Raw genomic sequence first — 12,486 nt, forward strand, 5'->3', positions numbered from 1 at the left:
GCGACGAGGCTTTTAAATAAGATATAAAAAAATTTTCTGGTAAAAAAAAATTGATATAAAAATTAAATCAAAATGCCCGCTTTCTCGGAAAAGCGTTTTGTTTATTCCGTTTCTTGACTAGAACTAACCACTATATATGATGCATTCTTCTTTCGTTGGCTTACTCAATACTCTGATCGTTCCTTATCAGAGATTCTGAGAAATTCCACTCTGTAAGTATGAATCTTCGCCTTCCTTCCGGTCATTATACGGCTCAGAAAGTGGAAGTACATGCAGGCAACACCTGCAAAAATAATAAAAATATAATTCAAGTCGTTATGTAATAACACTATCTTTAAGAGTTATTTTATTACAAAAGGTAAGAATAAAATGCTGCACTCTTTAGAATTAAACAATCTCTTCCTGCACAGGGCAACAAAAATTTGAAACTTAGAAGAGGAAGTCGGGGATAAAACTCAACATTCTATGACATGCACCATGCATTGTCTTGTATAGGCAGATGATGTGACCGTTGGATTGTCATAGTGGTAATTAAAAACGGTTTTAATGACAGTTAAAAGAATGGTTTGTAAACAATTGATTAAGGCGAATTAAAATATTTTAAAACTATTAGATCTGGCTTATAAAAGAGTAAAGATGACAAATTAAAACATATAAATGTTTCAACGATGCTAACAGTCTGTTCTAAAAAGTCTTTTTTTTAGTTATTTTATTAGCTTAAATTCACATAATAAACACTAAGGTTTTTTCAATCTTGAGTGAGTAATATGGGATTTCTTTTCACACGTTCACACATTAAAACTCCAACAATACATACATTCTCTCGGCGATTTTCTTATATAATTATTTATTTATATTTTTGTACGGATGCTCAGTTTTAAATTTAATATAATACAATGGATTTGGCTTTGAAATCCCATTGAATCGATCGAGTTACTAGTCAGTCTTAGTTATGCTTTGTGGACCAGTTAAAGTATGAGGAAGGGGATGGACTTGTTAGTTAAATAATAAATACGACAAGTCTAGCTAGTTATTATGATTGCAAAGTGGGAGAAGATTAAATTGTTTTGTTTATTTTGATAATTAAGGTTTCGCAGGGAATGGATCGGATTTGAGTCCGGTAACGGATAAGTTGTGGAAGACATATTTTATGAGAAGCGTTTTGGCAACACCACAATGAGAGAACACAAAGTTCCATTCGAATGGAAGCAAGCGTATGAGGTAAATTATTAATTTTCCCCCCCTAAATCCCTCGTAGAATCAAGACAAAGTTAAGAAATCTTTTTGTAAAAATTAACTAATACATTCATTCTTGCAGTATGAAGAGGAGGAGGTTAAAACTCGAGAGCAAATGGAGCGAGTGGTTCTGGAGGAGTATGGATGTGAAGCTCAGGAGGCAAGTAGGTTATTTGCTACTTTACACATTAATCTAATTACCTTTTTTTAGCGTGCAATAGTTTACAAAGCAGTTAATTGGTATTTATACTCACTCGAGGGCTTTTCCCCCTTTTTGGCAATAGGAAGGAAGTTAAATTAGGATGAAGGTTCATCTACAACCCTAAAATATTTTTCCAGACACATTTAGTATTCTAAAATATTTTTTTATGCACCAGTGCCTTGAAGTATTTTTTCATAAGCATCTAGCATCCTAAAATTTTTTTTTTGTAAAATTTTACATTTAGCAAGCTAGGATGCTAGATGTACCAAAAATTAATTTATGATGTTATATACGTCTGAAAAATATTCTAAAGTAACGAATGCGCCAAAATACAATTTAGATTGCTGGACACACCTAAAATAATGCGTTAGGATGCTGATAAAATTTAAATCATTTGGAATTGTAAATGTGAGGGAACTAAGGTTCAATGGTAACATCAGAAGTGGAGGGTAAGTAAGAAATACATTGGAGTAGCTCGACCCTCTTACTGCATATAATACTTGAAAATAAGGATCAAACACAAGATGAACTCTTAAAAACAACAACAAAAGGATTATCAAGAGTTCTATATATTAATAAGCTCCAAGATTTTGGATAATATTAACTCCTAATCTTTTAGGAGTTCAACTTAATTTCACAGGGTTTCTCAACAGCTATTTACGTGTCTGTCTAGGGTCAAATCTTTAAATTTTTTTTTGGATAGTGTTTCTTCGTTGACCTTTTTTTTCCGGTTTTAATTTGAGAATGGGGGGTGTATTTGCTTGGAGAAAGTTTTTCTTTCTTTCTTGTCCTTACTTTCTTCTTTTATTCCAAATTACTTAACAGGCTTTGGCAGGTTAAATGAAGTAGAAGGGTCGGTTTTCAGGGAAATCTGTCCTTATACATGCTACGTGATAGATTCTTATGGGGTTCAAGAGTACCTTTTTCTGGTCCACTATCTTTGGTTCAATTCGGTATCCTGTAACTGAATTGTTGAGGAAAGACATTTTATCATCAGACGCCTTCGGATTCCTTCTTTACTTCTAACATTCTTTTTTCTTGGTTTGTTTTCTAATAAAATAATTCACACGACTATATATATATATATATATATATATATATATGAATGACTATTTGCCATTTATTGCCCTTTTCTAAAGTGTACCACACTTCCAACGTCTAGTTCCCTCTACTATTGGACATTATGGTACTGTATTTTTAAGATTTAATTAAGCTGCAGTTTTTATTGATAATTTTATTGTTGAGAAGCTGTTGTATATTATTTTGGAGGTGGCTACATTAGAATGAATTCAACGGCCAGGGAAGAGATAGACTCTCTAAACAAGTATATTTCTTCTCTCTTTCCTTTGTTCTTTATTTACTTCTTTGGTGAGACTTCCCATTATGTGAAGTCTAGTCCAGCCAAAATTGGCAGCTAGATAAGGAAAATGAATTCTACATGTGAAATGCTAATATAATATTACCTCTAATCCTAATTATAAGACTTTCATTAGTATTAAAACCAGAGGTAGTAAGAAATAAATATGTAGTTGGATGTTTAATGTGAGACCTCAAGATTTTGTAGATATGAAAGAAGTAAAAGCCTGCAGCTTTTGGAATACACCTGTGTCAGAAAACTGGGGGGGAAGACATTATTAGATTATAGGAGTATTTATTTAGAGAAATAGAGGGTATGACGTTTTCTTTGTTAGAAATTGTAAGGAATGTTCTGGAACCAAAGTTCACTTTGCTTCTCTCTTGGATTTCATCAATATTACTCCAAGCTAAGAAAATATAAAGCTTCACTATTCAAGGTTTATTCAGGTAAGTGCCATTCTAAATGTGCACCTTTTACAGTGTCAAGATGCATTTGGTTTGAAGGAATACGTGGATCATCATGAAGTTTGCATGCCCTACTTGATTTTGACTTCACGTATTTTAAGCTTTAGCCCTTAGGTAAAATATCTTGCAGTAGTGAAGAACAACTGTGTTTAGAATTCATCAAACTGAGAAATTTAAACATGAACTTCCCTAAGCAATTATGCAACTGTTTTCTTGTTTTATTGGTCAATGTGTTCTAAGCTAAGATTTCATGTTGAAGCTTATATGCTCTACTGGATTGGCTTCAAGTATTGTAAATTTTTTTACAGTGAAGAAGAAGAAGATGATGATGAGGAGGAGGAGGTGGTGGTGGTGGTGGATGAAGAATCTGATGTTGAAGGAGAGGTTGTAGAGAAAGTGAGAGCAGTTTCTGTTGAAGAGAGTGGGAGGAGAAGTTCTTGCTGAAGAGGTAGAGGAAGTGGAGGAAGAAGAAGAAGAAGAAACTCGGATTGAAGAGGGAGGAGATGACAGGGATGAGAGTAAGGTAGGGCAAGATGAAGAAGAAGGTTGTGGTGGTGACGGTGATGATGATCTATTGTTATCGTAATGATTATTATGATGATGGTTATGGTTGTGATTACGACTATGATTATGATGATTATTGGCTTCCTTAATAAACCATTTGGATGGATCAAAAGCTTTCATGTCAGTGGTTTCTAATACTTGGATGCTACAGTGAGAATGCACCTTTTGAATCATTAGGATATATTTCAATTCCTTATGTTGAGAGAGAGCAGCTACTTTAATTAATTATTAATTAATTTATTATTATTAGTTGAGATGAAGGTGCAAATTTACACATAAAATTGGCATCATAAGTTTTCTTGGGTGTGACAATACATATGTATGTTCATCAATGGAGTAAAATGTCTTGTTCATTAAGTGTAGCTTATGTCCATTATTATTTTGTGATGTCTTAATACCAAGTAGGTGCCATCAGGCCACACTAAAGTAACGGAAAATGGAAATATTAAGGAAATATTATAAATGAAAACGGAAATATTTTAAAGCTATTACATGATTAAAGTACTTTCTGTTTTAATAACGAGAAGAATAAAATTGAAATTGCTTGCTTCCAGTTTATCAAAGAAAAAAAGAATATAAACTTAATTTTTTTTCCCAGCGGATGCAAACTCAAATTTACTTCTAGAGAATGCATAAAGAAGCGACAAACAAACCATGTTTATTCCTCGTAAGCCACAAAAGTGTCATCAATATTATACCTGCATGATTATTTAACCCTTTCTTTTTAACTTTATCAAGTAAGTTCTACTGTGTATTGCACTTCCACTATTCTATTATCCCCCTTATCTCCATTTAATCTTGTAACTCACGATTATTTACTATTTGTCATTTAAGAACAAGTATAACCTATATGTAAGATAATACCTACAAATAAGGCATGTTATTTGTATTGTGAGGTAAGTGAAAAAAATATAATAGTTCTTTTATTTTCTTGTCTTCATCTTTTTCACTTTGCTTTTGTGGTTCCATTTCATTTGACAAAAAAAAAACGCAATTTTTTATGCCTTTTTTTAAAAAAACTATGTAGATGACAAAGTGATAACTTGAAATCAGTTATAAATGCTAAAGGGCAAATAAGAACTGACTTTTAAATAAATTTAACAATCCAAAACGAAGTGTTAAAATTTCAAAGACTTAATGCATTGAATCAAAAGTCTAAAACCTTTTTTTTTTCCCCCCCAAATTAAATGTCGATGATGGACCCGTTTGATTTATGGGAAGCTTGAAAAGTGACAATTAGTTTCCTTTTCATTTTCTAGAAAACGAATTTTTTTCTTTTATTTAGGCAATATGGGAAATAATTATCTTCGGAGATATCGAATCAAAATAATTATATTGAACTAAATTATCAAAATAAAAACTAAAATAAATAATTTTCACAAAAAAAAAGTAAGAAAAATCTTTTCTGGATTTATACTAATTAAATTTGATTTTCATCAAATAGGCATGCTACTTTGTTTTTTCTCCATAGAATCAGCCAATTAGTTCCGTACAATGTTGTAACCACGGTCCCAAAAAGTTAATTTAATGTTGTGACTTGTATGGCATCATCAGTCAGCAAATTAGGTTTTTGGTGACCCCTCTATTTATTCAGAGAAAATAACATTTAAGGATTATAAGCAATCATAGTATATGACCTTATCACTACCCACAGGACCTTGAAACTATAATCATTCATATAGACAAAACTAAGAAATAGATTTATTGGTAAGTGAACTTGCAGAGTGCAGATACAAATATGGAACTTTAAATCCCACTTTCTTTCCTTACAGGCTTCGGATACCAGCTTTTTATTATTTATCCAGTGCACAGTTTTACTGATTAATCCAGATTAAGGCTATAAGCCAGATCCAGCAAGTCGCCGCCTTGAGGCGTTTGATATGGCCAGTTGACCAAGCTCGTCAGCATTACTTGATGCAGATCGTTCATTAACAGGCGTATAATGCCGCAACCATTCCCCAACGTAAGCCTGAAGTGAAAACAGATTGATGAAATCAGGAAACACAATCCAATTTGATTTCTGATTGAACGGAACAATCTAATATGATGCTAAAATAATTCAGTGCTCAATTGATTGATGGTCGTAACATGTTATATACAGACAGGTAATCATATGTTCTTAATCCATCACATGTTGGAACATACCGCCACCTTATTCCACCACCAATCCTAAAACCAGCCATAAACTGCTCAGATTTCCAAGCCAATAGTAAAAAAGTAGATTACCTTCAGTGTGCTGCTTCGGGCTGTTTTAGGGATTAGGCGGCTTTCTTCTTTAAAGAGTGTTTCATACTTGTTATCTTGCTTCTCTATTTGAAAGATGTATTTTGCAATAAATGCCTAATACATGCATTAGGTAGGAATTGCAGCCTTAAAATGACCCACGAAGCCCAACCATTTTTCAGTAAATCAGAAGCTATGGAGATCAACACCATATGGCCAATTCTAATTTCCCTAAGCATGAAAAGCATAACCAAAGTAAGCATAAAGGGAAGTAACCTGTTGAGGTCTCATAATCTTCGTATCAGGATCATCCAAGGACTCTCGCCAATGCGCCAAGTACCCAGCCATTCGAGGGATTGCAAATAAAACTGTGAAAAACTCAGGCGGAAATCCCATGGCCCTGATTACAAAAATTCATCATTCCAAACCCTGTTATATAGGCTGGGAAAAATTGCACATCTTATCCATGTTAGTTACAAAACTGAATTCAATGATAGATTACCTATAAATTAACCCAGAGTAGAAGTCAACGTTAGGATATAGCCTCCTCTTAATGAAAAATTCATCAGATAACGCAACCTTCTCCAAGGCAACTGCAATCTGCACGGCCGAAAAATTTTACCCGCAAATCAGAAGTTAACCAAATATATTGAATTGAATTCACATTAAATAAAGCAGAAGTTCTCCCACTGCGATATTTATATATATATAGTGGTATTATAAACATTAGCCAATAATCTATTATAATGAAACAAGTTGCTCAAGATTTAGAATTGACTCTAGACCCTGACCAGAAGTGGATGGCTCCTTTTTTCCCTGGACGAAATATGACTTCTAATGAATGCTCATGCAAACACATGAAAAACATAAACCAAATCAACATTGTCTAAAAGCAAGTGCCTTAAAATAACCCCCCCCCCCAAAGCTTATGTCCCCAATAACAACCCTAATATTTCACAAAAGTGATTCTATTTTCCTGGAAGAATACCAAACTGTATTAAAGAGCATGCAAAGTTGAAAATCTAGTGGTCTGTTATTGTATTCATAACCCATGGCCAGAAAAGTTTAAAGCTTCAGGAATATTAAATAGGCAATTAGAAGAAAGAAAACCCATGGGATAGATAAACACCTCAATAAGAGGGTCCCGACCAACAATGGAAAACACTTCATCTGCCAGTCTCCTTAGGACCCTTGCTCTGGGGTCATAGTTCTTGTAAACACGATGTCCAAAACCACTGAGCTTTCGTTTCCTAGAGAAAAGATAAAGCACAGGATGACAGGATAGATATATCAATTATAACTTTCATTTTCACAGCTAGCAGTGAAGGTCTGAGGCAAAACCACATAAAAGGAAGGCACCATAATGACATCACCATTTCAGAGTAAATGATAAACAGGGGGAAATAAGACCCCAAATACAAGAAGGTAATAATCACCTGGCTTTGACACCCTCAATGAATTCTGGAATGTTCTCAACCGTTCCAATTTCACTCAGCATCTTCAGGACAGCCTATAGAACCATCAAAGGTCACATTATTATGCTTGCCAAAAGTATTGTGTTTACGCAGGGAAATGGTCAGAAACAAGCTATAGTGAAAAGTTAGTGATAGTTTGCATGACGCATTTAGAGGTACCTCATTGGCTCCACCATGAAGAGGCCCATATAGTGCTCCAACAGCACCAGCAATAGCGGTGAATACATCAACACCACTGCAAAGGATAAGGTGGTTAGGATACACTGAACGTAGAATGATTTATGTTGTTTAACAATTTTGAGCCTCAACCTTGACGAAAGGTGCCGGACAGCGGACGTAGAGCAGTTCATTTCGTGTTCCGCATGCAAGATGAAGATAATATCTAGTGCGCGAGTTAGCCTAGGATTCGGTTTATATGAGCGATTGCCTCTGAAAACATGCAAAAGAAAATGTTATTTGAGTTTAAAGCTCCAAGATGATGTAATTACCGTGCATGTGTATGTGTATTATTATATCATCTTAAGAATACTATATACTTTGTGCCAGAAAAGAAATTATTCCATGCAAGCAAGAGCAAGAGACCAAAAAAAAAAACTAGTGAGTACTGATGATGATTTACCTCACTCGGACAAAAAAATTAAATCAATAGAAATTGAAGCTTTATATCATTCCATATTAACAATAAGACCTTTAAAAACACATAAGACATACAAAGAATCCAGCATGTATAGGAAGTTCTCCGTGTAGGAAAGGTGGCTGGATGGAAGCACTGGTGGCCTTCCTGCCAATCTAAGATAAGCTGCTGCAGCAATTGTTGTTATCTGCAATCAAAAGAAAACATTAATAGATATATTAGGTATATTGCGAAAATGCATAAACTTGTAAGGTAGCTGCTCAAAACTCCGCAGAATGCAAGCTGTAAACCCAGTTCTAGACACACCAATATCAGCTAAATAAATTACGCGTGCCTAGGTAGAAGGGTAAGGAGGAACGAGGGGAAAAAAACTGTATATGCAAACCTTTCCAAGGATTCGTGCTATTTGTTTGTCTCTTACTTGTTTTGACTGGTATACATCAAGACCCTGCATCGAATTTTAATATGCATTAAATAAGAGTAGAATGGGAAAATTCTACTAGTTATGAGAGAAGTATATATTGCTAAAAAAAAAAAAATCAAGATCCACAAAACTATATGTCACCATCATAAATGTGCAGCATTGTAAAACAGTGCACAAGCTGAAAAACTTTAAAAGTAACTCGTCTTGCTTACCCTAAGAGCAGGATTTGCATCTGGGTGAAAAACTGACAGAGCACTTATGGCACTAACAAGTACACCCATTGGATGTGCATCATGTGGCATTGATTGTATGATATCCTACAACACAAAAGTAAAAAGATAACACTCCATTAGGTTAATAGACATATTTCTCTGGGGGGAAAAAACTCAGTTACTCCCCCTAAAATGATCACTGCAAGGAAATAATTTCCACAAACCATAATTAAAATACAGACTGCCGCAGTAAAATAAAAGTGAGTTTCTAGGACATTTTGTCCAAAAAAGCGCCCCAGGGGGAATAATAAGGACTTGCCACTTCAATACTTAGCAGTAATGATCAACCATTCAAATTGAGGCTTCTTTAACATTGCTCTGCTCTTTATCATTTTACTACATGCTAAAAATACAAAATTTTATCTCCATGGGATACATGCAAGTTAAGTCACCCATTAACAAACAAAACAAACAGATGAAAGAAAGGATGAAAGAAGTAAAAGGAATAAAAATTTATAGCATGAAATGATCAAATAAAACAATAAAAGTATTACTGAACTTGATTAGAATAAACAATCCACAATATCATCACATAGCAGAGAACCTCACCAGAACTCCTTGCGGAACAGCTGAATGCTGAGATATAGCAAACTCCCAATCGGCTAACTGACTTTGAGTAGGCAAATTTCCATACACTGAAAAGGCAGAAACGGATGAGTCAAACAGTTGACAGAAACACGCATGCTATAAATAAATTGAAGTATATTGCTATCATAATTTAGAAGTTTGGGCACTGTGCTTGCCCAAGGGAATCATCATTTTAGAATTTTTATGGTTTTACAGAACATATATGCTGCAGATTAGTTATAGACTGGCAATATAGTTCTTGAAGATGCTCACTTATGAGATATGCAACTTCCATATAGGTGCTTTTCTCCGCCAACTCCTCGATTGGGTAGCCTCTATATCTAAGGATTCCCTCATCGCCATCAATATAGGAAATTTTTGATCGGACAGGAGCTGTGTTCAAATATCCCGGGTCGTATAGTTTGAGCCCCTTGTCATTCTTTCCGGTCGATATCTGCACGTTAACAATTGGAGTCCCACAATAAAAAATCCATAACGCATAAGACGGTAAGTTGCACTTGTGCTGCAAATCCAAACTACCCCATGGCACACTTGGATTGATAGATTCTGAATAGCATATGACTAAAAATTAATAGGCAGAATGCTAACATTAACAATAATTGGCCGCACAGAAAAAATACGCATCCAACCGATTCAAAGAAGCCGAACAGATCAGAATTGACCAAATCCCAGTTAGCCAATCACAAAAAGCTTTCAAAATCAAAGCTTACGTATATAACTCATTGATCAGAAAATACCTTCTTGAAGTCAGCAGCCTTGATCGTTCCCTCTTCGGAGACCTCAATCTGGTACTTTTTCCCAGTCCTCTCGTCGACGATCGTCAAAGACCCCTTGAGGTTGCCGGGTGGCAAGATTGAAGTTTGAGCAGAGAGAGGGAAAGGGTCGAGCGAACGTGCGTGATCAAGTTGCTCAGTGTAAGAAGGTCGTAGGTGAGCAGTGAGCCGGGCCAAACGGCCCCGAGCAAGCACCACCGTGGATTCGGAAGAATCGTTGGACATTCCGTATTCGCTTTTTCAGTTTCGTTACAGAATTGAATGGAAACAACGTAACTCAGAAAAGAAAGACTGGGAAGAAGACGAGAAGATCGCAGAGAAGTTGGGTACGCAATTGGATCGTTCAAGAGGAAGGGAGAAAATTTAAGCAAACTAGCTGGATTACGTGGAGCCTGGTCGGTATATTTGGATCGACCAAGACAAATTGAAATTGCAATTTACAAATAAATACATTTCTCCTTGGGATTCGAAAAATAAAACCTTATATTCCAAAAGATAACATCGAAAATTGAGCTCACAGGTTCTATCCTTCAACACAGTAAGAGTGTAGACGACAGGTGAGGGAACTTTATACCGATTGAATATGCAGTGCAGACAATGTGCACTGTGAAAAGAGTATATACTTTCAATTGATCATACATATTTATCACTTTTAATTATTTTTAACAGTTTTCTCAAACATGTAATTCAGTTAGTTATAAATATAAATTATACGCAGCGAATAAAATTCAGCTTAAAATATCTATGCGGATAATGATTAATGATGTTGATTTAAGGGACCCACCAAAAGAAACAAATAGGATTATGAGCATTTGGCGGAAAGGATCTAAAGAAAATATAAATATAAATATACTACTTCAGCTTTTTAATATGAAAATTACTTACCTAATTTGAATAAATTAAAAAAATTAGTTAAATTAGTTATTTGTAATAAATAGGTATTTTTTTTCAAATATCATTGCTAATTAAGTGTATTGATCAGAATACCATTATTACAAAAACTACCTTAAAAAAATAGACAGATATGAGAGACAAATGTCTTATATTTCGTATCAAAACAAAAGTCAAATGAGTTCCTATATTAAAAATTGAATAAAATAAGCTCTTACGTTGAGGAGCAGTCTATTTATTTTTGGAAAAAAAGACACTATATGCGTAGAGGCTTTGGCCAAAGAATTTATCTACCATACGCTTAAACAAAATGAATTTAATCGTTTTATAAGTAAATACTTGAGTTGTGTGGCTCATTAATGTATTGAACATTTTTATTGAGAAAAATTATAATATCGGTACGATATGTGCTGAAATTTCGGAATAGTTTTCCAGGGAAGTAATAAATAAAATTTTTTATAAATTGATATAATATCCAAAAAAAATTTAGTCATTCTTCATTGATATTATATATTGAGTGAATTATAATACTTTTTATAATAAATTCCAATTACACTTACTTTTATTTTAAAAATTATGCTGGAAAGAATAAGTTTAGCTCCACAGTTTCATATCTATGGTTGATGATGATTCATCCTTGGGAATTGGCCCGTGAGTTGCAGATTGTTTAGATTCATCTGGACAGGCAGTCAGGGTCTTATCAATGAATAATTATTTGTTAATAAAGTAGAGATAAATTCACTTTTTCAAGATAATTTTAAACCATGATGAGACTTATTTCATGACAAGCTGACAACTTGGGTCGCTCAATCTTGCCAAATATTCAAATATGGCATGCAGTAATAATCTGCATCTTTTCAGTCACAATAATTTGAATCATTTCAAAATTAAATTACATTTGAGTTTAATATTAGACTTTTTTACTGAGATAGTTTTTTTGGTTAACTCAGTAAATTTTTTCAAAAAATCCAATGCAAACAAAACTTTTTTTACCAAAAAAGAAAATAGAAATATTAGTTATTAAATTAACACTTGATATCCAGTGACAAAAATTTTGAAAATTAAAGTATAGTTTATATTATAAAGCTAAAAATTATACAATTTAAGGCCTTGCCCCTATACAGCAGCCACCACAATCACCTTGCTCTGTATGAAGAGATCAGTTGAATTGCATTGTGGTGAGCTCAATACCAATCCTCTTCATTTATAAAAACCAAAGCATAATTGCATATAATAAACACATTCAAAGAGAGATGGAAAAAAATTATGAATATAAATATGATATCTGTCTCCCAAATCCCAGTCACATTCTTTTTGGTCATTCTCTCCGAACACATACAACTGTAGAGGATCTAATTTAGTGATGAGTGGAGCTGACCTTGC

At 34.1% G+C, this 12,486-nt stretch overlaps 1 protein-coding gene across 1 annotated transcript; it reads right to left on the reverse strand.

The window, feature by feature from the left end:
• Positions 1-5,439: 5,439 nt before the first annotated feature.
• Positions 5,440-10,762, reverse strand: LOC114735008 (citrate synthase, glyoxysomal). Its single transcript, XM_028922662.1, has 13 exons — positions 10,177-10,762; positions 9,692-9,872; positions 9,401-9,486; positions 8,792-8,896; positions 8,541-8,603; positions 8,233-8,342; positions 7,831-7,950; positions 7,681-7,756; positions 7,483-7,556; positions 7,176-7,296; positions 6,549-6,646; positions 6,323-6,446; positions 5,440-5,792 (listed from the first exon to the last, which is right to left on the reverse strand). Exons 1-13 carry the CDS (start codon positions 10,435-10,437, stop codon positions 5,661-5,663), a joined length of 1,551 nt encoding a protein of 516 aa, XP_028778495.1. The 5' UTR covers positions 10,438-10,762; the 3' UTR covers positions 5,440-5,660.
• Positions 10,763-12,486: the final 1,724 nt, after the last annotated feature.

Source organism: Neltuma alba, unplaced genomic scaffold (assembly GCF_004799145.2).
Source record: "Neltuma alba isolate B1F8T4 unplaced genomic scaffold, ASM479914v2 tig00013168_pilon, whole genome shotgun sequence".
Taxonomy (NCBI): Eukaryota; Viridiplantae; Streptophyta; class Magnoliopsida; order Fabales; family Fabaceae; genus Neltuma; species Neltuma alba.